Below are 27,311 nucleotides of genomic sequence, written 5' to 3' on the forward strand. Positions count from 1 at the left end.
CCCTCTAATCTTGAGGCTATGCCCTCTTGTCCTAGCTTCACCTGCCAGTGGAAACATCTTCTCTACTTCTATCTTATCTATTCCCTTCATAATTTTATATGTTTCTATAAGATCACCCCTCAATCTTCTGAAGATTCACTCAAGAACACTCAAGAAGTTTGACACCATCCAGGACAAAGCAGCCCTTTTGACTGGTACCACATCCACAAACATCCACTCCCTCCACCACCGACACTCAGTAGCAGCAGTGTGTACTATCTACAAGATGCACCACAGAAATTCACCATGGCTCCTTAGACAACACCTTCAAAAGCCACGATCACTTCTATCTAAAAGAACAAGGGTAGGAAATACAGGGGAACACCACCCCCTGCAAGTTCCCCTCCAAGCCACTCACCATCCTGACTTGGAAATATATCGCTGTTCCTTCTGTGTCGCTGGGTCAAGATCCTGGAATTTCCTCCGTAAGGGCATTGTGGGTCAACCTCCAGCACATGGACTGCAGTGGTTCAAGATGGCAGCTCACCCCCACCTTCTCAAGGGGCAACTAGGGACAGGCAATAAATACTCACCCACATCGCACAAGTGAAGACATGATAAAGAATATAAGGGGGGGTGACTGCCCATCCTCTAAATCTCTGGACTCCTTCCGTTCTGATTGGACTCTTTCCAGTTTCCAAGATCTCAGAAGGATAGTTTGAAATGACGATAGCTGAGAGTTAGTTTTCTGTGCTTTCTGAACAACGCTCCAACACAAACAAAACTCGAAACAATGAATTCCTGTGGAGTGGAACGGTGAGGTAATGTAGACCACCCTGCTGATGGCCTGTGGCTGCTGCTCTCTATTATCAAGTCTTGCCTCTCTGCTCCTGATGGTACAGCTTTGCTATCTAGCTAGAACTAGGAATTGGCATATATACCTGCTTTACTGGGTAACATGTGTTTTTGACACATGACCCTGTCATAAGACCAGAGGAATCTGCTCCACCATTCGACCATGGCTGATAGATTTCTCAACCCCGTTCTCCTGCCATCTCCTTGTAACCCTTGATCCCCTCACTAATCAGGATCCTATCTATCTCGGTCTTAAATACTCGCAATGACTTGGCCTCTGCAGCCCTCTGAGGCAATGAGTTCCACAGATTCACCATCCTCTGGCTGAAGAAATTCCATTTGGTCTCAGTTCCAATGGGTGGCCGTGCCCTCAGGTCTTAGTCTCTCGTACCAGTGGAAACATCTTCTCCACATCCACTCTATCCAGGCCTCTCAGTATTCTGAGAGTTTCAATCAGATCCCTCCCCTCATCCTTCTAAACTCCAGGGAGTACAGACCCAGAGTCCTCAACTGCTCCTCATATGACAAGCTATTCATCTCTGGGATCATTCTTGTAAACGTCCTCAGGACACCCCTCCAAGGCTAGCACATCTTTCCTTAGATACGGGGCCCAAAACTGTTTACAATTCCTTTGAACACGGAGTGTGCAGTCAGAGAGGATGCCTGTGAAATTACACGGCCATGATCCTTTACACCCACACAAATAATCTTGCCCAATGTCAAAGGGCAGGCCTCCTAACAGAAAAACCCAAGATAATTTCTGGTGCTGTTTTGCCACACAGGAACTCTGAACTGCTGTGGCAACATACAATCTTTGTAAGCATGGTGTAGTTTGGAACTATGGATGACAAAGGTAGAGGCTCCAACTGCCTTTCCTACACAAGCTTGATCAGGAACCTCTCCCTGCCATTGGCGTGTATTGGAAGGATTTACAAGTTGATCTGTTGGTCCACAATACTGAGGCACCTTCCATGTCCAGCAAGACCCACAGTGGGACGTAACCCTGGTGTGCCTGCCTCAGAGGTGGTTGATGTTACCCGCTGTACCATAAGAGCCTGCACGACAGAGCTCAATGGAACGTAGATGTCTGACACCCATATCCATACCCCAGAGCTGGATCTGCATGGACCTCTTTGTTAGGACTCTAGAAACACAAGAGTTATAGGATTTCTTGAACTTATTCTGTCCAGGAAGGAGAGGGAGGTATCGGAGATGGTCCAGGTGAATTTAAGGTTGGGGTGAAAGGTGTCAGTAAAGTTGATGAACTGTTCAAGCTCCTCATGGGAGCACGAGGCAGCGCCGATACAGTCGGTGGAGGAAGAGGTAAGGGATGGTGCCGGTGTAACAGTGGGAGACGGACTGCTGAACGTATCCTACAGAGAGGCATAACTTGGGCCCATAGCCACCCCTTTGGTTTGTGTGGAGGAGTGGGAGGAGTTAAAGGAAAAGTTGTTGAGGGTAAGGACAAGTTCCTTTAAGCAGGTGAGGGTGTCGGTGGAGGGAGACTGGTTGGGCCTATGGGAGAGGAAGAAACAAAGGGCTTTTGTACACTTATACATGGACTGGATATCAAAGGTGAAGATGAGGTTTTGGAGGCTGAGGAATTGAAAGTCTAGGAGGAGGTGGAAGGCGTGGGTGGTGTCCCGAACGTAGGTGGGGAGTCCCTAGACCAGAGGGACAGAAGACAGAGTCAAGGTAAACGGAGATGAGTTCAGTGGGGCAGGAGCAGGCTGAGACAATGGTTCAGCTGGGACAGTCAGGTTTGTGGATTTTGGGAAGGGGATAGAAGCGGGTGGTGCCGGGTCGGGGAATGATGAGATTGGAGGCTGTGGGTGGGAGGTCACCTGAGGTGATGAGGTTGTGGATGGTTTGGGAGATGATGTTTTGGTGGTCGGGGGTGGGATCATGATCAAGGGGGTGGTAGGAGGAGGTGTCAGAGAGCTGGCCTTTGGCCTTGGCGATGTAGAGGTCAGTTCGCCATACTACAACTGCGCCTCCCTTGTCCGTGGGTTTTATGGTGAGGTTGGGATTGGAGCGGAGGGAGCAGAGGGCTGCACATTCTGCGGGGGAGAGGTTGGAGTGGGTGAGAGGGTTGGAGAGGTTGAGGCGATCGATGTTGCGACGGCAGTTGGAGATGAAGAGGTCGAGGGAGGGTAGGAGGCCTTGGGGTGGTGTCCATGAGGAGGGGGTGTGTTGGAGGTGGGAGAAGGGGTCTGTAGAGGGAGGGTTAAACTCCCTGTCAAGGAAATAGGCGCAGAGGAGGAGGCAGCAGAGAAAGAGTTCAACATCCAGACGTGAACTAAAGTCCTATACGGCTCTATCATAACCTTCTATACCACAGGCTAATAAAAGCAAGTGTCCCATATGCCGTAACATCCCTATTAACCTGTCTGTCCACCTTCAAGGATCTGTGGACAAGTACACTAAGATCCCTCTGTTCCTCTGAGCTTCCTAATGTCCTGCCATTCATTAAATGCTTTCTTGTCTTGTTCCCCGTTTCAAAAGTGTATCATCTCACACTTATCGTGGTTAATTTCCATCCACCACCGATCTGCTCATCAAACCAATCTATTTTTATCCTTCTGCAACCTCATTGGCTAATCTATGTGTCATCCGTAAATTTACTTATCATCCCTCCACCCCACATTTTCTTCTGCATCATTTATATATATATCAGAAACAATAAGGGACCTGACACTGACCACTGTGGCATGCCACAGGACACCTCCCAGCCTTCTATCACCACCCTCTGTCTCCTGTCACTGAGCCAACGTTGGGTCCAACTTGCCAAATTACCTGGATCCTGAGTGCTTTTACCTTCTTTATCAGACTCCCATGGGGGGCCTTGTCAAAGGCTTAATTAAAACCTACCCTCACCTACACACTTGGTCACTTTGTCAAAAAATTCAACTAGACTTGTTGGGCATGACCTCTCTCTGACCAAGCCATGCTGCCTATCCCTGATCAAACCTCACCTCTCCAAGCGGACATTAATTCTCTCCTTCGCTATTTTCTCCAATAGTTTCCCTGCTGAGGTTAGACTTACTGGTCTTTCATTCCCTGGTCTATTGATCCAAGGTTTAAACTTTCACCTATCCCTCAGCTCACTGAGAGACAGATTTCCAGATCTCTGTCAGTGATGCCCTTTTGGCATCGCGTCTGAACAGTCCAGGCCTTCATTTTACTATCAAATCCCTTAGTCTTGGATCGTCCTGTTTCAGCTGGGTCAAGATCCTGGAATTCCTCCCTAAGGGCATTGTGAGTCTACCTACAGCACTTGGACTGCAGTGGTTCAAGAAGTCAGAAGTCACACAACACCAAGTTATAGTCCAACAGGTTTATTTGAAATCACAAGCTTGTAGAGCAGTGCCCTGTTGGACTATAACCTGGTATCGCGTGACTTCTGACTTTGTCCACCCTAGTCCAACACTGGCACCTCCACATCGTGGTTCAAGACGACAGCTCACCATCACCTTCTTAAGAGGCAACTAGGGATGGGCAATAACTCTGGCCCCAGGTGAATAGGGAAGGCAAAAGGAAGGAGAGAGTTGTGACAGGCAGTCTCTAGCTCTATTCTCACCCAATGTTCAGACACATACTTTTCACTGGCCACTAATCAGAGGCAGGAACTCTGATGGATTCTTCGCTTTGGTGCCGTGCCACATTTGGTGAGATGACTCCCTCAGCAGAGCCTGGAATGAATGTGGGAATTTCTGGAGCCTGCTTTGGTTTGGATCCTGGTAGTGAGCAGCTTTCACATGCTTAATACTTCATTACTTTGATCACAGAAAGCGGTGTGATTAGCTGCCCTCTGATTGGCTGCTTTTATCCTGTGACAATTGGGCTGTTGTGTAAGAGGGGCAATGATAAATGTGAGTTTTTGCTGGTCAGAGATTGAGTGGAGAGGCTCACTCAGCATCTCTGAGAACTAATTCTGAGAGGGAGGATAGTCTTGTGGGGTGTGTCTGGCCCTCAGATTGTTTGAAGCGTTAAAGTGTTAAAGTTGTTGCTCCTACATCTTATAAAGCATTGAAGAGTAAACTAGAGAGTGTGGTGTGAGGAGAGATGTAAAAGCTATGACTGTCTCATCCCCTTTACCCCCTTTCTGGGAATCATAATGAACCCACAGGCTGATTCCACATCAAAGTTATGAGAACCTGCCCACCATCCAACACCATTCGCCCCACACCCCCCCTCCACCCCAACTCCCTAGACCCCCAGGCTCTCAGCCTCCTTCCCCCAGCCACACATGTCCGATCACCCCGGAATCACAAGATTCCACAGGGATTTAATGCTGGAGCAGGTACACGCCCCCAGATCAGCTCTCTGGAAAGCTCCATCAGCTTCGATTGCACATCCCAGCTCAAATCGGGACCTGGACTTCCAATCAGACCATGTGAGTCTGGTTTTGAGAAGAATGTGCTGATACTTGCTGACATTTAGAAGATTGAAATACAGATCCATCTTTCCCGGATGTGGTCATTGCCGGCTGGCCCAGCATTTGTTGCTGATTCCAACTTGGCCTGAAGAAGACTGTGGAGAATCAGTATTGTCCATGTGCTGTATGTAGACCCACAACGACCTGAGGGAGGGAATTCCACAATTTTGACTCAGCGACTCTGAAGTAACAGTGACATATTTCCAAGTCAGGATGGTGAGTGGCTTGGAGGGGAACTTGCAGGGGGTGGTGTTCCCATGTATCTGGTGCCCTTGTCCTTCTAGATGGAAGTGGTTATGGTTTTGGAAGGTGCTCTTGAATGGATATAATGCCCATAAAGCAGACTTCATTATTCCATCACACTCCTGACTTGTGCCTTGGGCAGGCCTGGGGGTGTCAGGAGGTGAGATATTCACTCTAGGATTCTAGGCCTCAGTATTTATATGACTAGTCCAGTTCAGTTCCTGGTCAACGATAACCAACAGGATGTTATTGTAGGGGTATTCAGGGATGGTAATACCATTAAACATCAAAAAGAGATCTGTGACACTAGTACTAAGTGCCTTTATCAGTCCAAGCCTAGGTATGGCTTCATTTGGATATAAACTGCTTCAGTATCTGAGGATAGAAAAAGCCATCAGACCCAAGGGGTAGGAGCAGTTTAGAGTTCAGCAAAGGGACTGATTAAGAAAGGGAAAATAGTGTACAAGAATAAGCTTAAAAACTGACTTTAAAAAGTTTCTATAGACATGTGAAGAGAAAAGAATTGGTGAAGAGAAATGTAAGTCCCTTACAGTAAGAAACATGGGAAATTATAATGGGGAACAAAGAAGTGGCTGACCAACTAAAAACATTTTTTGGCTCTGCGTACACAAAAGAGGACACCAATAATATACCAGAAAAACCTGGGGAGCACAGGTTCTAGTGAGAGGGAAGTACTGAAGTATTAGGGAAGTGCTGTTGGGAAATTGATGGGATTGAAGGCCAGTGAATCCACAGGCCCTGATAATCTATATCCCAGAGTACTTAAGGAAGTGCTCCTAGAAATAATGGATGCATTGGTGGTCATCTTCCAAATTCTACAGACTCTTCCAGAGTTCCTACAGATTGAAGATTAACTAATGTAACCCCTCTATTTAAGAAAGGAGGCAGAGAGAAAACTAGGAATTAGAGACCAGTAAGTCTAACATGAGTAATGGAGAAAATACTAGAATTCACTATAAAAGATTTGACAGCTGAGAATTTAGGAAACATTGGCAGGTTCAGACAGAGTCAGCGTGGATTTACAAAAGACTACAAAAACTCATCTTAACAATTTCCAGTCTCTCTGCACCATTGTAGAGGCTCACTACTCACCCAGTTCTATAAACCTCCTCCACAACATCTCTGAGACCATGCCAACCTTCCTGGTGGACAGTGTCCAGATGTGAGCACAATGCTAACCAGCCTTTTACAGAGATTTAGCAAATTAACTTTGCTTTTGAGCTCAATCCATTTCTAACCCTCAAGGAATAAACTTGTCCTTTATCACACCCTTAGAACGTAGAACAGTACGGCACAGGAACAGGGGCAGTGACCATAATGTGATAGAATTGTGATACAATACGATAGAATTCACCCTGCAGTTTGAGAGGGAGGAGCTGGAATCAGATGTAACGGTTTTACACTTGAGTAAAGGTAACTACAAAGACATGAGGGAGGAGCTGGTCAGAGTTGATTGGAAGGGGAACCTAGCAGGGAAGACGGTGGAACAGCAATGGCAGGAGTTTCTGGGGGTAATTCGGGAGGTACAGCAGAAATTCATCCCAAGGAGAAAGAAACACACTAAGGGGAGGATGAGGGAACCATGGCTGACAAGGGAGGTCAGGGAGAGCATAAAAGCAAAAGGCTAAGTACAATGTCTTCACAATGTGGTGAAGATTAGTGGGAAGCCGGAGGATTGGGAAGTCTTTAAAAAAACAGCAGAGGATAACTGAAAAAACAATAAGGGGGGAGAAAATCAAATGTGAGAGTAGGCCAGCTAGTAATATAAAAGAAGATTGCAAGAGTCTTCTTTAGCTATTTAGAATATAAGAGGAAGGCAAGAATGGACAGTGAATCACTGGAGAATGAGCCTGGGGAAGTAGTAATGGGGAACAAAGAAATGGTGGAGGAACTGAATAGGAACTTTGCATCAGTTTTCACAGGGGAAGACACCAGCAATGTACCAGAACTTTATGAGAGTCAGGGGGTAGAGGTGTGTAGTGGCCATCACTGAGGAGAAGGTGCTGGGGAAACTGAAAGGTCTGAAGGTGGATAAATCACCCAGACCAGATAGACTACACCCCAGGGTTCTGAAGGGGATTGCTGAGGGGATTGTAGAGGCATTGGTGGCGAACTTTCAGTAACCAGTGGAGACGGGGATGGTGCCAGAGGACTGGAAAATGGCTAAAATCACACCCCTGGTTTAAGAGGGAAGGGAGATAGAACACAGGAAACTATAGGCTGGTTAGCCTGACCTCCGTTGTTGGTATGATTTTAGAGTCCATTAATTGATGAGATTGCGGAGTACTTTGGAAGTGCATGGTAAAATAAGGCTGAGTCAGCACGACTTCGTCAAGGGGAGGTCATCCCTGACAAATCTGTTAGAATTCTTTCAGGAGGTAATGGGCAGGTTAGGCAGAGGAGAGCCAATGGACATGATCTATTTGGATTTCCAGAAGGCGTTTGACAAGGTGCCGCACAGGAGACTGCTAAATAAGATGTTGTTAGGGTCCAGGTACTGACATGGATAGAGGATTAGCTGACTGGCAGGAAGCAAAGAATGGGGATAAAAGGGGTCTTTTCCAGGATGGCAGTCAGTAACTCATGGGTTCCAGAGGGGTCGATGTTAGGACCACAACTATTATGATGTTATACATTAACAAACTGGATGAAGGAACTGAGGGTATTGTTGCTAAGTTTGGGTATGACACAAAGACAGATGGAAGGACAGGTAGTGTTGAGGAAATGGGGAGGCTGCAGAAGCACATGGACAGGTTGGGAGAGCGAGCAAAGAAGTGGCAGATGGCACACAATGTGGGAAAGTGTGAGGTTAAGGATAGCGTAAGTGTAAGTGTAAGTGTAAGAATAGAGGCTTGGACTATTTTATAAATAGGGAAAAGCTTTGGAAATCTGAAGCAGAAAAAGATTTGGGAGTCCTAGTTCAGGATTCTCTTAAGGTTAAAATGCAGGTTCAGTTGGCAGTTAGGAAGGCAAATGCAATGTTAGCATTAGAGGGCTAGCATACAAGAGCAAAGATGTGCCACTGATGCTGTATAAGGCTCTGGTCAGATGGTATTTAGAATATTGTGAGCAGTTTTGGGCCCTGAATCTATAGAAGAATGTGCTGGTGTTAGAGGGAGTCCAGGGAGGTTTACAAGAATGATCCTGGGGATGAAAAGCTTGTCATATGAGGAGTGTTGAGGACTCTGGGCCTGTATTCGATGGAGTTTAGAAGGATGAGGGGGGAATTGAATTGAAACTTAGAGAATACTGAGAGGCCTGGATAGTGTGGACATGGAGAAGGTGTTTGCACTAATAGGGGAGGTTAGGGCCTGAGGCCACAGCCTCAGTGTGAAGGGACCTCTAGACTGAGATGAGGAAGAACTTCTTTAGCCAGTGGGTGGTGAATCTATGGAACTTATTCCCACAGAGGAATGTGGGTGTGGAGACCATTAAGACAGATAGTTAGGATCTTGACTAGTAAGGGGATCAAGTGTTACAGGGAGAAGGCGGGAGAATGGGGTTGAGAAACATATCAGCAATGATTGAATGGCAGAGCAGTCTGGATGGGCCGAATGGCCTAATTCTGCTCCTGTATCTTATGGTCTTATGGTCCACAATTTCCTGCTTGATTGCTGTTGCCCTTCCTAAACTAAGGAACAACTCTGGCTATTCTCAGTCTTCTGGAACCTGGTCTCTGGCTAAAGCAGATACAAAGATCTCTGTAAAGGCCCCTACAATCTCCTCGTTTGTCTCCCTCAGTATTCTGGGATAGATCCCATCAGGGCCTAGGGATTTATTGAACTTAATATTTTTCAAAACACATAACACCTCTGCCTTTTTTATATTGACATGCCCAAAATATCAACATACCCTTCCTTAATCTTCCCTCATTCACATCCTTCTCCTTGATGTACACCAATACAAAGTACTCATTAAGAACCTCACCCATTTCCTCTGGCTCTGTGCACATATTCCCTCCTACATCCTCCAGGAGGCCCACCCTTTCCCTAGCTCCTAATGTACGTATAAAATGCCAATAGGATTGCCCTTAATCTTACTTTCCTGGCCCCCTTTGGTCCTCCTAATTTCTTGTTTAAGTCGTTTCCTGAACTTCTTATCTTGAGCTGGTACATTCAAAAATTTCAGCTTCTGACCTCTCATAAGCCTGGGCACAGCTTATGTGGGTGGATCAGGTCTGGCTCCATAGTGCACTTCATAGGAGGCCATTCAGCCCCTCAAACCTGTTCCACCATTCAGTGGGAGATCCTGGTTGATCTGTGAGTAACTCCACATTCAGACAATGGAGGAGCTCATCTTGTTATTGGTTAGTGGGACCTCACTGTATGATAACCCTCTCTTGTCCCTTGGCTTGGAGGAATCGGCACACAAAAACAAATGAAGCTGGAAGTCTGTTTGACTGTATGATTACCTGTAGCAGTGCAGGGAGTTTAACTCTGACCCTCATCGCTTGAGGGTTTTCTGGGCTCTGAGGGAGGCAATTTTATCCATCTGAGATTTTCACATCACACATCTTGCCTCGTAACCTTCCTGAGGTAGGCCACAAAGCGGCCCCTCCCCTCTCCTTCCTCAGCCATTACGCGAGTAACTGGAAAGGAGTGTTGTCCTCTTTTGAATTAAGAGGACCTGATTTGTGATGTTCTGTTGCTATGGTTACCATGACATCCAACCCTGATGGATACCAATAGCATCATTGTGAGGACTTTAGAATTTCCCCTCCTTTATTCACTTTTTTAAACCATGCTTCCTGAAATTGCCTTTCCCTATCTAACCACTCACACCACTTCCCCTTCACTCCCTCCCCAGCCTCCTGTCTCCTCACTCCCACGCACCTCCTTTGTTTGGCCTCTCATCTTCTCCAAATCCCCCTCCCCCTACATTCTCTATTCCTGATCTACTCCCCCTCCATCTTTACACCTTGTTTTCCCTGATCCTCCCTTCCAACTCCACCCCACGCCCAGCTCCCAGCCCAACTCTCAAACCCCCACACCAATCTCTGTTCCTCTTCAGCCAATCTCCTCCCAAACCCATCTCTCTCCCTCCCTGTCCTCACTCAGAGTGTCCCAGTCAGTCTTTGTTACAGAGACACTTTAGGGAAAGTCAATAGAGGGATTCAAATTGACGAGGGGCTTTCAGAGGGACGTAAGCTTTCTGCCAAGAGGAGGCTAGTTCAAAAAGTTTAAGGTGATTTACAGTAGAATTGCAAATCTTTGTCTGGAAAAAGTTGTTGGGATCCAGAATGCATCGCCTGAAAGACACTGGTAGCAGATCCAATAGGAAATTTTCAAGAAAATGTTAGAAAGGATTAAAAGTGCAGGACTGTGGGCAGCGGGGCAGAAGAGCTTGAGCGAAGTGCAAGTGCTGGAAGGACTCTAATGAGATGCGTCTTTCCAGGAGTCAGTGCTGGTGAGGCACACCCCAGAGTGAGGGCGAGACGCAGGACTCAGCTAGTTGAGGCTGCACTCATTGGTTCTCATGCCTGTGCGTGTTTGGGCTCAAACAGAAGCTGGTGTGTTTCCACTAGCGTACGATGTTAGCTACATTCAGTGACCCTGGCCCATGCTGTTTATCTGATTCTTGTTTGGAATATCGGCATTGCTGATCAGACTGGCATTTCTTGGCTGATTGCCCCTTGAACCGAACTAACCCTAACCTTCGAACTGAGTGGCTTGCTCAACCATCTCAGAAGGCGATTAAGAGCTAACCACTTTGATGTAGGTCTGGAGTTATTTGTAAGCCAGGCCAGAATAAGGAGATTTCCTTCCTTTAAGGACATTGGTGAATCAGATGGGTTTTTACAGCAGTGGTTGCCTGGTCACCATTAGGCTTCGAATTTTAATTCAAGATTTCCATTGAATTCTGATTTCATTATCTCTTGTAGATGTTCCCAGAACTTTAATCTGGTTTTCTGGTTGACTAGTGTAGTGACATTACCAAGACACCATCAACCCCTGAGAGTTAATGTTTGAGTTGCATTAGCTGCACCCAACCTGATGTTGTGCATCCTTTGGGTTAGTTTTGATGGACAAGATATGACATATCTCACTTCTGATCATTGTAAGTTGCCCATGAGTTAATGATAATTGTGCCTATTGCTGTTACAATAAATAACCTCTACTTTGTTACATAAGACAGGTTATGTAAGACTCAGCTGGAAGATTGGGGGGGCACTATGTTACAGGAAAGATGTGAATGCACTGGAGGGAGAGAGTACAGAAGCAATTTACAAGAATGGTTCCAGGAATGAGAATCATCAGTGATGGGGATAAATTGAAGAAGTTGGGACTGTTCTCCTTGGAGAGAAGAAGGCTGTGGAGGAGATTTGAAATTTGAAAATTGACAGTCAGTCCAAATGCGAAAAATGGAACAAAGGCACTCCAAAAGGAAATCTTCACCTTCAGGGGAGGCGATGGCCTGGACTGTTAATACAGAGACTCAGGGAATGTTCTGAGGACCTGAGTTCAAATCCTGTTTTGGCAGATGGTGGAATTTGAAATCATTAAAATAAAGTCTAGAATTAAGAATCTAATGATAACCAAAAAAGCCATTATTGATTGTCAGGAAAAACCCAACTGGTTCACTAAGGTCCCTGTAGAGAAGGAACCTACCATCCTTACTTGGTCTGCCCTACACGTGACTCCAGACCCATAGCAATGTGGTTGCCCTCTGGGCAATTAGGGATGGGCATTAAATGCTGACTCAGCCAGCGATGTCCTCATCCCATGAATAAATAAAAAATCCCTCCCAACTGGTAAGAGGTGCAGGGGTTACAGTGAGCTTTAGGAAGATGATCAAAACACAGGGAAACGATAGGCACCTTAGAGAAGACAGCTCTGCAGAGATGATTGAAGGTTCCTTAAGTAAAGTTAGAGACCGCTAAGGATAAACTTTACAGAACTGTTGCAAAGTCCAGGCAGGAAGGAAAGAGGGTAAAAAGAGAATTCTCATTTCTCAAAGGGAGCATTGCTGCTGTTATGAGTAGGGTCCCGTAGGTAACGCTTGCAAGGGACAGAGCAAGACTACACAAATAAATTTATACTGAGGCCCCAATAATGTAAAGCCTGCAGACAGTAATGAGGATGATGAAAGAGAAAGTTTAGATGTGAAAGAAGGGTCGAATAGAAGAAGAGAATTTGAACAATTTTAAGATTTTTAGAAGTTCAGAACACTTAGGAATTGAACTATAATTTTGGTGGGGGGAGTTATTAAGGTCACAGCCACTTAATGGTGAAAATCATGCAAAGCATTTCCACACACAACTCACTTACACCAAACTTTAACACTATTTCATGTGGCTTTGCTCAGGTTTAGCTGATATTCGGGCCACAATCTTGTAGAAACTCCAGACCGGAGTGTTCACAGCTATTGGAGTATGGGGCCATTTCAATTCAGCCTGGCCCAGTACTTATTTGATAGTTGTTGTATAGAGTAATAGTTCTGAAAGAGTTAATGCTGAAGTTGCCTTCGGTCTATCCAACTCTGATGTAACACAGTCTTTGGGCAAAGAATTGGACAGGTCTAGCATAAGATCCCAAAGAAGACAGATAGTTCTTGATGGTTATAATTATTTGTAAGAAGTTTATTATTTGTTGCTATTGCTCATTCAATAAACTACATTTAATTAGTGATTTTCTTGTTAAGACTCTCCATCGGTTTATCCTTTGTTGCTGATAATTAAATGGGCATCTCGGCACAAAAGAACAAGTACAAGAAGGTAAGGGATCCTAAGATGCAGTGATAATGTCCCTACCTCTAGACTGGGAGACCTAGGTTCAAGTCTCACCTTCTCCAGGGCTGTGTAATAATATCTCTGAACAGGTTCATTGGAAATATCTAGCAAGGAGGATTGGTGAGAGTGAGCAACCCCAGCCAGAATGAGCCTTACTTGCACCACCAGAACATTCATGTGTCTGCACTGTATTCACAAAGATCGCAGGGTCTTTAGCTGTACAATGGTACACAATGATCACGTCTCTGGATTTTTGTGATTCTCCCCTGGTGACATCTTTCAAAAACATGTATACTGATATCATCAAGCTTTATCGATCCCTTTGCTGTATCAGAGATTGAAGATTCTATGGAAACAGAATGTTTTTCCCCTCTTTGTCTATGCAGGTCAGCCAGCTAGCTTTTTCCTCTGTGGTCCTGCCAATTGTTTTTCCTCTTCCAACACTGTAATTATCTAATTCTTTCTCTAAAGCCTTGAGTGAACCTACATCCTGTCAGCCATAGTGCCAACCCTTTTTCTTTAATTTCATCACCTGCCATGAATGAGACTTGAACCTATGTCCCCAGGATGTGGGTTTGATGCCTTGACTTCCTAACCCACTGACATTACCAGCACACCAGCACTTCCCCTATGTTGAGGCTGTTAGAGCGCTTGTCTAGTACCAGATCAGGACAGATTTGGTGCCACTAAATATTGGGAAACCTGATCTTTTTTCAGCACATTAAAGGTGCTACACAAATGCAAGCCTTTCTTGTAGGAACCTGATTGCAATAATGATGTGTAATCGCCCAGAACAATGAATCTCCGAGGGGCTGCCAAATGCTATTCAAAAAGTAAACCCTTTCACTCGGAGAAATGCTCTTCCTGTTTTAGCCTATATTGTTACCTTCAACACAAGGCTCCCCCCCAACCTCAGGCCTGCTATTCCTGGCTGCTTCCCCATGGAGACTAGCTGATTACGCACTTGGCCAAACAATGAGTGCTGCTGCAGTGTTCCTTCGACATTTCCTTCAGCTGCTGGTACCAGGCAGATTCCATCTGAGCTCCTGACGAGCATTGCTCCCAAACTACAGCTGATAGATTGAATCTATCTGTTATCCAGCTATCAGAGCTGAGATCAGTGCATGCAGCCAGGCAACGTTCCCTTTAGTCATGTTAAAGACACAGGCATTCATTGACAATACACAAAATTGTCCAGGTTGGCCCTATACACAAAATAATGGACAAATCCAACCTGGTCAATTACTGCCCCATCAGACTATTCTTCAATAGACAGCAAGCTTCCAGGCTTTTGTTAACAGGACTATCAAGCAACATCTACTCAGCAATATCCAGCTCACCAATAACCAATATGGGATCTAAAACAGAAGTTGCTGGAAAAGCTCAGCAGGCCTGGCAGCATCTGTGAAGAAAAAATCAGAGTTAACGTTCCGGGTCCGGTGACCCTTCCTCAGAACTTTATCCAATGTGGGATCTTTCTGAGGAAGGGTCTAGGCCCGAGGCATTGGCCTTCCTGCTCCTCTGATGATGCTTGGCCTGCTGTGTTCATCCAGCTCTACACCTTGTTATCTCTGCCTGTGCTGCCCAGCTCCTGACCCTGTTACCGTCTTAGTGAATATAGCTAAGAGAGCTGCGTTCAATAGCTAGGGTGGGGCTGACAGCACTTGGCAGTGAGATAGCATCTGACCCAGAATGGGTTCAAGGAGCACCAGTAAATTTCAAGTCAATGGGAATCAGGGGAAAACTCCACCTGAGCTGGAGGGATTGCTAGCAGAATAGAAGTTTCATCATAAGTTCAGAACTGGGGATGTTCACCGATGATTGCACAATGTTCAGTACTATTGGCGACTCCTCAGATACTAATGCTGTCCATGTTCAAATGCAACAAGATTTCTGCTGATAGAGTGTCATATTTGCATAACAAAAATGCCAGGCAATGACCATCTCCAAGCAGGGAGAATCAAACAAGTACCCTTTGATATTCAGTGACGTTGCCATTACTGAATCCCACATTAGCTGGGGTTACCATTAACTAGAAAGTGGATTGGGCTACCCATATTAACACACTTGTTTCCAAACCTATATATCCCAGTGTAACAAAAACCATCAATCCCCGTTGTGAGATTTCATGGATGCCCTATGTGAACTGCTATCTAGTGGTAGTGGCTGGTTTGGTGGGGTGGGGAGGTGGGGGGAGTGCACCATATCTCCACTTGCCTGTATTGGCAAATCCCACTCTTCCCAGGGTCATCACAACAGTTAATGTTTTAATCAAAACCCACAGAGTCTCTGATTTACCCAGAATCAGGTTAGCAGAAAACACTGACCAGGTTCCTACACTTAGCAAGTACGAACAGCGATTACAAATAAGTAAATTCTAATCACAAGTGAACAGCTATGAACAAGCAACATTTATCTAGTTAAAATGTGAATCCCCTTTTAAAACCTATACACGTATACAGACAGAGAGACAGAAAAAGAAATCTTTCTGGGCAGAGGACACAGGATTGGGATTCATAGGTCAATAGCACCAGGATTCACTGATGCATGTTTTGGCTTGCCTGGACATTATGTTCATCAATCTCATTTCGCCACGTTCTTTTCACTTTCTCACAGGAGGCACAGGGGAACTGGTACATTATCTACAAAGTCTTTCAGTTCCTCCTTATGTAAGACAACTGGGGCATCCTCAGTGGGACCCATTAGACAGTCCCTGATAACGGGGGAGGGGGGAGGGAGCAGGGAGCAGGCAGAAATGGCCCTCTCTGTTGGGTGCTCCTGCAGTGTGATGGGTGAGACACTAGCTGCAGTGATACAAGGCCCATTGTTGACCATTGGAAAGGCCACTTCAGGGAATGGACACAAACCACGAGCTGAGGTGCATGGCTCACAACTGCAACAGCTTTCCCACTAAACACCATCCCCCCACTCCCCCCAACAACCCCACCCTGCCACCACCTCCTCCAGATTTTATACAGCCTTCCCTGTCGTCTCTGCATTCCCCGCAGTAGGGAGGGTAAAACACCAGCCCTGCGGTTAGGGATCATGCAGGGATAGATACCCCCTCGGGGGGGTGCTGTGGGTGGTCTGAATAGAGTCAGGGAGGAAGGTCAGTGTCCTGGGGAAGAGAGGGAATTGAAAGTAAGTGGAAAACATAGCAAAAATAAACAACATCCTTTCAAACATCATCTCAGATTTAGACACTGAGGGGCATCACAGGCTCATCGAATTTTTACAGTGAAGGCCAGCCTGCCCATCATCCCTGTACTAGCTCCTCAACTGAGCTTTGTCACCTAGTGCCTATCTCCCGTGTTCTCCCCCATACCCCTGTACACTGTTTGTATCCAATAATTATTCAATACCCTCTCTTTTTTTTCGTATTTTCTAGTCAAACTGTTCAGAGATGCTATAACACACCCTCTGGAATAGGTGGGATGTGAAGCTGCGTCTTCTAGCTCAGACGTAGGGACACTACCACTGCACAGCAAGAGCCCTTTCCAATGCCAGTTGAATGCCTGGGGGACATGATCCAAACACTCAGTTTCTATTCCTGGTACGTATTTAACCCTGAAGTTGCTGAATCAGTGTACAGACATAATGATGAAAGCTTCAATCTTACCCAGAGTGGAGAACTGACTGGAACACAGCAAAGGTAATGCTATCCTTTAAGAACAGTCTGACAGGAATGAAGCAAATTCCTTCTTCCCAGTCCCTCCCTGTTCCACATCCCCTCCACAAACAATCAGACCTGCTGCTGATCTCCCTTCCTCTGCATTCACCAACACCCCCACCCTTGGGCGAATCAGGTTGTGACGCCCAACTTTCATAAAACATTCATCCAGTACGAACGATTCCACTCCAACCAGAGTTTCAGTTACAATGACTCCAACTCTCCAGCCAGCGTCCTGCTGTCTGGATCAATTACACACACACAGGCGCACACACATTGGTACACACATATTCACTCACACATACATACACATTCACTTACACACTCTCTCACAATAAACAATAGCCTGTTGCTCCCCCCGATCCCATCCCAGTGAGAGTTCTGGCTTACAAGGAGGGGAGTGGGAAATGTTGGAATGGTGTGAGGGCGGAGGCGAAATAAAAGAGATGTTCTGAGTTATGGGGGCAGAGTTACCAACAGGTTCTATGTATGTGTGTGTGAGTGAGTGTCTGTGTGCGTGTATGTGAGTGTGCCTGTGTGTGAGAGAGAATGTGTGAGAGTGTGTGGGAGAGAGTGTGTGTGAATAAGACACATTGTGTGAGAGTGCACGTGAGTGTGTGTGAGATTGAGTGACTTGGAGTGAAAGTGTGCGTATAAGATTGAGTGAGTGAGTGCGTGCATGTAAAATTGAGTATGAGTGAGTGTGTGTAAGGATGAGTGAGTGTGTGCAAGATTGAGTGTAAGATTGAGTGTGAGTAAGATTGAGTGTGAGTGAGTGAGTGTGTGTAACGTTGTGTGATTGAGTGAGTGTGTGTAAGATTGAGTGTGTGTGAGTGAGTGTCTGTAAGATTGAGTGTGAGTGAGTGAGTGTCTGTAAGGATGAGTGAGAGAGAGAGAGTGTGTGTAAGATGGTGTGTGTGTTAGTGAGTGTCTGTAAACTTGAGTGTGAGTGAGTGAGTATGTGTAAGATTGAGTGAGTGTGTGCAAGATTGAGTGCGAGTGAGTGAGTGTGTGTAAGATTGAGTGTGAGTGAGTGTGTGTGTGTAAGATTGAGCGTGAGTGAGTGTGTGTAAGATTGAGCATGAGTGAGTGTGTGTAAGATTGAATGTGAGTGAGTGTCTGTAAGAATGAGTGCGAGTGAGTGTCTGTAAGAATGAGTGAGTGTGTTAGTGAGTGTCTGTAAACTTGAGTGTGAGTGAGTGAGTGTGTGTAAGATTGAGTGTGATTGAGTGTGTGTAAGATTGAATATGAGTGTGTGTATGTAAGGATGAGTGAGTGTAAGATTGAGTGTGTGAGTGAGTGTAAGATTGAGTGTGATTGAATGCGTGTGTATGTAAGATTGAGTGTGAGTGAGTGTAAGATTGAGTGTGATTGAGTGTGTGTGTGTAAAATTGAGTGTGATTGAGTGCGTGTGTGTAAGATTGAGTGTGTGAGTGTGTGCAAGATTGAGTGTGATTGAGTGAGTGTGTTAAACTTGGAGGAGCAGAGCTTACCATCATTTCCATCAAGTGTTCTTGAAAATCTGGGACATGGATAAAATTCCTGCTGATCTCAGGGAAGCTGCCATCACCACTGTCTTCAAGAAAGGAGAGTGGACTATGGGAATTATCGAGGAATCTCCCCACTCTTCATCTCTGGGAAGATCATCACCCAAATCCTCTCTAGGTGCCTTCTCCCAGTCTCAGATGAAATCCTTCCTGAAAGCCCATGTGATTTCCATCTAAACAGGGGAAACTGTCGACAGGATTTTCACTGCTTGGCAATGCCAAGACAAATTCCAGGAAAAACACCAACGACTGGACATGGCCTTCATTGACCTGACCAAGGCTTATGTCTCAGTCAGTCAGGAAGAGCTATGAAGATCCTGCCAAAGGCTGGTTGTCCAGCGAAGTTCATCGACATCTTCCGTCTCCTCCACAAAATGTCAGTGATGGCCCTCACTGGTGGTAATCTGAAAGACTCCTTTAAGGTCAACACAGAGGTCAAGCAGGGATGTGTCATTGTCCCCGCCCTTTTCTCCATCTTCATCATCTTATCAAGAACAAGTTTCCCAGTGGTACGGACATTGTCCACAGGATCGGCAGAAAACTTTTCAACCTCAACTGGTTGAAATCTAAGGTGAAAATGACACTGACCTCACTTATGGACCTTCAGTAAATGATTGGCAATGCCATCTCTGCTCATGCCTCCTACATCCAAACCATTCATGGAGTAACAGATTTCTCCAACTGGAAATGATTCAGACTTGCCCTGTATCTACAGCCCTTCGTCTCTCATCCTCCAACAAGTGGAAGCTTGTTCCCTACGTCGACACAGGATTTTAAACACCGTTAGCCATTCGGTCACAAAGAGGAGGAGGCCACTTGGCCCAATGTGCACATGCCAGCTCTTTGAAAAAGCTATTCAACAGGTCCCACCACATCCAACAACCACATACCTCACCCTCACCAGGGCACTGTCCCCTCAGCCTGACAAATTTAAACCTTTCACACAATTCTCTACTTTTCTTTTGAAAGTTACAATTGATCATTGACCTGAAATGTTATTGAAATAACTCGCAGAGACCAGTAGCAAATCACCAAATCGCCCTTTATTTGCACATCAACAGTCCTTGACTTTAGTCCTGCTTCATTTAGAGTCAGGTACCTGAGTTCCAGTAACCCTGACACTCAACCATTTTAAGGCAGCCAGTGCTTCCTGATTGGGCCAGGTTAACAGCCTCAGAGAGCCCATATTCTATAAGGTCCACCTGGTTGACCTCGTTACAATCACTAGATCCCTCCCCCAGTGAGTCCGAGGACATAGGCCGGTCCGTTTTCTTGGAGAGGCTCCTGGGCTATTTTAGCACCAGGTCAGGTTCCTATAACTCAGCGCCAATTCCAGGCAGCATGTAAAACATGGGAGCTCAGCTCTTGTGCCAGGAACACCTCAGGAGAATGTCACTCTTTTTTCAGGAGGCAAAGGCATTGAGGCAGAGTGATTGCGAGGGTATTCAGTGATGGTAACACCATTAAATGTCAAGGGTTGGTAGTTAGATTATCTCTTATTGGAGATGGTCATTGCCTGGCATTCTTGTGGCGTGAAAGATACTTGACACTTGTCAGCCAAACCTGAGGAAGGGTCACCGGACCCGAAACGTTAACTCTGTTTTTTCCTTCACAGATGCTGCCAAACCTGCTGAGCTTTTCCAGCAACTTTGTTTTTGTTCCTGAATTTATTGTTGCATTTGAACATGGACTGCTTCAGTATCTGAGGAGTCGTAAATAGATCTGAACATTGTGCAATCATCAGCGAACATCCCCACTTCTGACCTTATGATTGGCACTGCATCCACAGACATCCATTCCCTTCACCATCGACGCTCAGTAGCAGCAGTGTGTACTATCTACAGGATGCGCTTCAGAAATTCACCAAAGATCCTCAGACAGCACCTTCCAAACCCACGACCACTTCCATTTAGAAGAAGAAAGGCAGCAGATACATGAGAACACCACCCCCTGCACATTGCCCTCCAAGCCACTCACCATCCTGACTTGGAAATATATCACCATTCCTTCACTGGGTCAAAATCCTGGAATTCCCTCCCGAAGGGCATTGTGGGTCAAACGTCTGCACATGAGCGTATAGGTTTAAGGTGAGAGGGGAAAGATTTAAAACGGGACTTGAGGGGCAACTTTTTCACACAGAGAGTGGTGTGTGTATGGAACAAACTGCCAGAGGAGCTGGTAGAGGTTGGAATAAATACAACATTTAAAAGACATTTGGGCAGGTAAATGGATGTTGTGACTGTATCTGCCTTTACCACTTCCTCTGGCAGTTCTTTGCGGTTTAAGAAGGCAGCTCACTACCACCTTCTCAAGGGGCAACTACGAGCTAGCAATGTCCGTGAATGAGTAATAAGAAAATGTAGAAAGGCTAGCACGGACTGGTTGGATGGAATGGCCCATTCCAGTGATGGAGATTTGACATAATTCTCTGTTTACAGTGAGCTATGCTTGTTGACACCAGTTTTAAGTTTGAGCTTTGCAAGATGAAATTGAACATAACCTGACAGTAAAATGTGCACAACTTCAGACACAATTTTTGGATTTTGTCCAAGGTGAAATATCAAGGCCATAATGCTCAACTCATTCCTGAAGCCTCTGTTACTGCCCATAACCCATCAAATTAATACTTCAATCCCAGCTGGAACAGCAGGACTCTGATCAGAATCCCATTGAACTGAGGTTTGCAATGGCACATAAATAACAATGATAAGTTTCATTCATATAGCACCTTTGGCACAGTAAGCATCCCAAAGTGCTTCAAGAAGCAGCAGTAAACAACATCCAAACCACACAAGAAGATAGACTGACTCCTGGGATAGCAGCACTGACATATGAAAAGAGATTGGATTGGTTAGGACAATATTCAGAATGACGGGGATTCCCATAGAGACTTATTAAATAGGAATAGGACCAGACAGGCAAGTGGAAGAGGCTGAGGGGTAACCTCATAGAGGTTTCTAAAATCATACATAAATTGGATAGACAAGGTCTTTACCCTGGGGTAGGGGAATCAAAAACTAGAGGGGCATAGGTTACGGTGAGAGGGGAAAATTAAAAAGGGACTTGAGGGGCAACGTTTTCACACAGAGGGTGGTGTGTGTATGGAACAAACTGCCAGAGGAGCTGGTAGAGGCTGGAATAAATACAACATTTAAAAGACATTTGGGCTGGTAAATGAGAGACAACAAGGTGCAGGGCTGGATGAACACAGCAGGCCAAGCAGCATCATAGGAGCAGAGAGGCTGACGTTTCGGCCTAGACCCTTCATCAGAAAAGCTTTCACGAAGTGCTAGCAGCAAGAGAGTGCAAGCATTGGGAACTGAGTAACATGCGGGAGTTTAGTCAAGTCGGAAACTGGGGCATTGCATTGTTCTGGCCATTTTTGCAAGGGACTGCTTTGTGGTGGACATGTTACTGGTTAGACCCAAGAAAGGGCCTAGGTGAAAATCAGGCTTTGTTGAGGAGGGTGAGCAACTACCAAGTAAATTTTATGTCAGACATCTTTTTCTCTCTGAAACCTGCTAGTTGTTATAGGGATGGAGACGACAGTGAGTGGCATGCCTCACCTGTCAGATATGGGAAATTACAGAGGAGTCGACTGTCCCTGGTGATTGTCTGCAGAAAGTGTGTCTGGTTGCATTTCCTCTCAGACCACATGGATTAGTTATAGCAGCAGTTCGAAGCACTGAGGAGCGTACAGGAGGCAGAAAGTGTGATAGATAGTAGGTTCAGAGAACTGGTTGCACCAAGGGTACAGTCAGGAAGACGGGTGACCACAAGGCAGATAGTGCAAGAGTCTCCTTTGGCTATCCTCCTCTCAACCAAGTATACAGTCTTGGATACTGTTGGGGTGGCAGTGGAGGGTGCGGAGTAGTATCAGGTGAAAATCACTGCAGCTGCAGCCAAGTCTTTGGCACCATTACTGGATCTGCCGTAAAGCAGGGTATGACAAAGTCCAAGCAAGTAATTGTGATAGTCAACCTAGTCAGGGGTACAGTCAGGTATTCCTGTGGCCACCTGCAATATTCTACGATGGTGTGTTGCCTCGCTGGTGCCAGGGTCAAGAACATCTCAGAGCAGTTGCACAAAATACTCAAAGGACAGCATGAGCTGGTGGAAGTCATTGTAAACATTGGCAACAGTGACAGAGTTAGAAAAAAGGATGACGTCCTGGTAAATGGGTGTGTTACTGTATCTGCCTTTACCACTTCCTCTGACAGTTCATTGTTATTCACTTTACCTAGGCCCCCTTATAAACCTCTATAAGGTCACTGCTCAGTCTCCTACACTCCAGTGAGAAAAGTTCCAACTTATCCAGCCTCTCCTCATAACTCAAACCCTCTAGTCCCGGCAATATCCTTGTAAACCTTTTTTGAACTCTCTCTAATTTAATAATATCCTTCCTATAGCAGGGCGACCAAAACTGTACATGGTACTCAGAGTTATAGAGTCATACAGCACAGAAATAGACTCTTTGGTCTCACAGCTCCATGCTGATGGAAGTGCCTCACCAATGTCCCGTACAATTGTAACGTGATATTCCTACACTCAAAAATCTGAACAATGAAGGCAAGCATGCCAAACACCTTGTTAACTTCCCTGTCTACTTGTATCACAGCTTTCAGTGAAATATATACCTGAACTCCCTAGGTCTCTCTGTTTAACAACTCTACCTAGGGCCCTTCCATTAACTGTACAAGTCCTATCCTTGTTCATCTTACCACAATGCAACACCTCGCATTTATTCAAATTAAACTCAATCTTCCACTCCTCAATCCATTGGCCAAATTGTTCAAGATCCATCAAATTAGGGATGGACAACAAATGCTGGTCTAGTCAGAGATGCTCACATAAATAAAAGGGGCTGAAAACTGCTCAAGATATTCCGAATACAGTCTGACCAGAGCTGTATACAGCCTCAGCGGTACATTCCTGCTCTTGTATTCTAGCCCTCATGAAATTAATTCTAATATTGCAATCATATCTCAATCAGAGCCCCCTCAGCTTTCTCTGATCTGTGGTAAACAACCCCAGCCTATCCAGCCTCCCTTCATCGCTGAACCACTCCATCCCAGCGAATCTCTCTCTGCACCCCTTCCTGTGCAATCACTATCTTTCCTATAGTGTGGTGACCAGAAATGTGCACATTACCCCACCTGTGGCCTAACTAATGTTATCCAGAGCTCCATCACAACCTCCTTCCTCATGTATTCAATGCCTAATAAAAGTAACTACACCATTTACCTTCTTAACCACTTTATCTACCTGTCCTGCTGCTTACAAGGATCTATGGGCATGTACAGCAAGGTCCCTCTGATCCTCTGTACTTCCTAGGATCCTACAATTCAATATGTACTCCCTCCTCTTGTTATTCCCCTCAAAATACATCACCTCACACTTTTCAGGATTAAATCTGACTAGTCTGTCTATATCATCCTGTAGCCTAAAGCTTTCCTCCTCACTAATTACTACAGCTCCAATATTCACATAGTTTGTCAACCTGCTGATCAAATCTCTTACAGTCATGTCTAGGTCATCAATGTACACAATGGACAACAAGAGACCCAGCACTGAACCCTGTGGAACACCACTGGACATAGGCCTTCTAGTGACCAACACAGACTCACCTCATCAAACACAGAACAACTGAACCATTGACACTATATCCACCTCCAGAGAAAACAGCTTCTCCCTTGCTACCCTATCGAAATCTTTTATCAGCTTAAACGTGCCAATAAATTCACCTGTTATTCATCAAAACCTGAATGAATAAATGCAGGAATGTTCCAAAGAACTGTTCCGAAATACTTTGTCAGCTGTGAAGAGTGCTGGGGTGCTCTGAACTTGTAAAAGGTGCTATATGAATGCAGGTTCTTTCTAATGATTGATTACATCCCAAATCAGAGCAGGCCACCTTTAACATAGTGTACACACAGACAGCTGTGTCAGTTTTATAAGGGGAGGCAATGGCCTAGTGGCATTATCACTGGACTATTACTCCAGAGACGTGAATAACATTCTGGGGACCTGGGGTTTGAATACTGCCACAGCAAATAGTGGAATTTGAATTCAATAAAATATCTGGAATTAATAACCTAATGGTGACTGTGATTCCATTGCTGAAAAACCTATCTGGTTTGCTAATGTCCTTTAGGGAAGGAAGCTGCCATCCTTACCTGGTCTGGCCTCCATGTGACTCCAGACCTACAACAGTGTGGTTGACTCTAGGGGCAATTAGGGATGGACAATAAATGCTGTCTGGCCAGCAATGCCCTCATCCTGTTAATGAATTAAAAAAAAATCAAACCCAAGTACTGCTTTGCCCCCTACAAGGAAATAACATTTTCTTTATAAACACCCAACGTCAATTTTATCTTTGAAGGACAATGAGAAACAAATTATTTTTTTCCTAAACCCAGCCCTGTTTCAATTTGTGAAGCCTTTCCGTTTCAGGACAGGATAACAAAGCCCTGAAGGTGAAGATTCCATGACTCTGTGTGACATTTTCCAAACGACCTGGGAAATGATTCATGTTGAAGTTCTGCTGTGAGAAACACGCTCTGAATTTGCTCCAAACTTCCCTGTGGAACCTTCACCCTGTACTCAGGGATTGTGCGAAATCATCTGCAAGCTCAGCAAGAGCCAAAAACAACATGAAACTCGCCTGTAAATGGTTCTGCTATGACTGTACAGAATCAGGCCATTTGGCCTAATTTGCTGTTATTTATACTCTACACGACCTACTACCCACTTGGACTTATCTCCATCATCGGCTTATAGTTTTATATGTTTCGTATATTGATCTGTGTAAAATAAGTCCCAGTGTGTTGCACAGAGAACTCATAAAACAAATCTGATCCACAAAAAGAGAGAAAAGGACAGATAACTGAAAGCTTCATCAAACGTTTACGGTTGTATGTTTTAAAGCTTTAAGCGTGCATCTCCCAGAGAGATGGAAAGATGAACGGGGAATTGTAGGCTTCTGCTCCTCTCTCCCCAGCTGTTGACCATATTGACAGCATTTTCTGTTTTCAATCCCAGAATTCAGGCTCTGAGCAGCTGAAGCGTGGTTACCAATGACAGAGCACAGTATGTCAGGATCAGAGAGGGCGGGGGTCTCAGACGGTTGTGAGGAGGCTGCAGGGATAGTGAAGGGTGAGGCCATGGAGGGATGTCAAATCTGGGATGACAATCTCAAAATCAAGGTAAGGAACAAGGAGCCAACGTAATTTAACAAAGCAAGATGGGCACATACCATAACCTGAAATGTTAAGTCAGATTCTCTCCACCCAGGCCTTGCTGAATGTTTTTAGCATTTTCTATCTTTGCCACAACATGAAAATATCCTTCTATTCCATTCTCTCTCAGTTAACTAGCTTCCTCTTAAATGTCTCTATAGTTGCCTCAGCCATTGCCAGTGGTTGCAGGTTTCACTTTCAGTTCGTTTATTTGGGTTATTTTTGGGAGATGCTATGCCCTAATTCCTTCTCCTTTTTCTTCTAACTTGGTTTTGCCAGGGTTTCCAGTTGCTGAATTGTCAACGACAAAGGATCAAAGACGAGCGAGGACAAGTAATTCCTCATGTTGGATCAAACTCTCTGATCCCAGCTTGCATCCGACATGTGAATTAGAATCAGGAGCAGGCCACTCAATAAGATCACGGCCTCAACTACAAATCCCCGGTACCTATCACTCCCTTTTTAGAAACATAGAAACTAGGAGCAGGAGTAGGCCTTTCGGCCCTTCGAGCCCTCTCCTCCATTCAATATGATCATGGCTGATCATCCAACTCAGTCTCCTGTTCCTGCTTTCTCCCTATCTCCTTTGGATCCCTGTCAGTTCTGCTGTCTCTGATAAACCTTCAGTGCACTTTCTCCGTTATCAGGAACATCCTTCCTTGGATAAAGAGACAAAAACCACATGCAATATTCCAGGTGTGGTCTCACCAAGGCCCTGTATAATTGCAGCAAGACATGCCTGCTCCTGTACTCGAAATCCCCTCACTACGACAGCCAATGTACCATTTTTATTACCATTTAACATGCCATTTGTAAATCAAAACCTTATCTATGTTTGTCTTGAAAGTATCTAATGATCCCCCCACATGACCACTCCCTGGGGAAGAGAGATCCAAAGACTTGTGACCCTCTGAGAGGAAGATATCGTCCTTATCTTCATCTTAAATGGAAAACTTCTTATTTTTAACCTGTGTCCCTTAGCCGACAGTCTCCCCTATGAGGGCAAGCAACCTTTTAGCAGCCTTTCAGTTGAGTTTCAATGGTATTAACAAGCTGTGGAGGAAGCTGCAGCTCCCCTTGCAGACATCATCAAATTGTCGGGAAATCCACAGAGAAGGTATCAGTGTGTCACGGTCATGTAATTGAATCTGAGATGTCATTGAAATAAGCTGGACACATGATCAGTGGGCTATTCAGTCCCAGGCTGACAATTGAGACCATTCCTTTTGAGTAACTGACAGACACAGAAAGCATTGTTTTCACTGTGAAGCAGTTCCTCTGAACACTCAAGTTGTGGCAAAAAGTATTCAAGTACATAATTATGTCAACTGTGTTGATTAATTCAAAAGGCTTTCATGGAATGTCCAGTTATCTTTTATGTTCTGCTCAGTTTTCCATGGACTAGTTTTATTCTTTTGTAATACATTTTGCGGGCCAAGTAACCTCTTGAAAGTCCTGAAGGGTGATACCTGAAACGTTGACTGCTCCTTTCCTCCAGATACTGCCTGGCTTTGCTGTGTTCTTCCAGCCTCCTGTTTGTCTACCTTGGATTCCAGCATCTACAGTTTTTTTTTGTCTCTAACTTCTTGAA

The 27,311-nt window shown here is 45.2% G+C and overlaps 3 protein-coding genes across 8 annotated transcripts in view; all 3 read right to left on the reverse strand.

Moving 5' to 3' along the window:
* The window catches only part of LOC125485490 (tyrosine-protein kinase HCK-like), a 50,385-nt gene extending 40,272 nt beyond the window's left edge, over window positions 1–10,113 (reverse strand). The window contains exon 1 of the mRNA XM_048608506.1: window positions 10,055–10,113. Coding sequence (XP_048464463.1) covers window positions 10,055–10,113 — 59 coding nt within the window. The remainder of the gene's footprint in view (window positions 1–10,054) is intronic.
* The window catches only part of cpne1 (copine I), a 275,222-nt gene that overhangs the window by 126,260 nt on the left and 121,651 nt on the right, over window positions 1–27,311 (reverse strand). The gene's annotated exons all lie outside the window — the stretch shown is intronic.
* The window catches only part of rbm12 (RNA binding motif protein 12), a 200,239-nt gene that overhangs the window by 51,273 nt on the left and 121,655 nt on the right, over window positions 1–27,311 (reverse strand). The window lies entirely within an intron of this gene.

Source organism: Rhincodon typus, chromosome 19 (assembly GCF_021869965.1).
Source record: "Rhincodon typus isolate 14 chromosome 19, sRhiTyp1.1, whole genome shotgun sequence".
Taxonomy (NCBI): Eukaryota; Metazoa; Chordata; class Chondrichthyes; order Orectolobiformes; family Rhincodontidae; genus Rhincodon; species Rhincodon typus.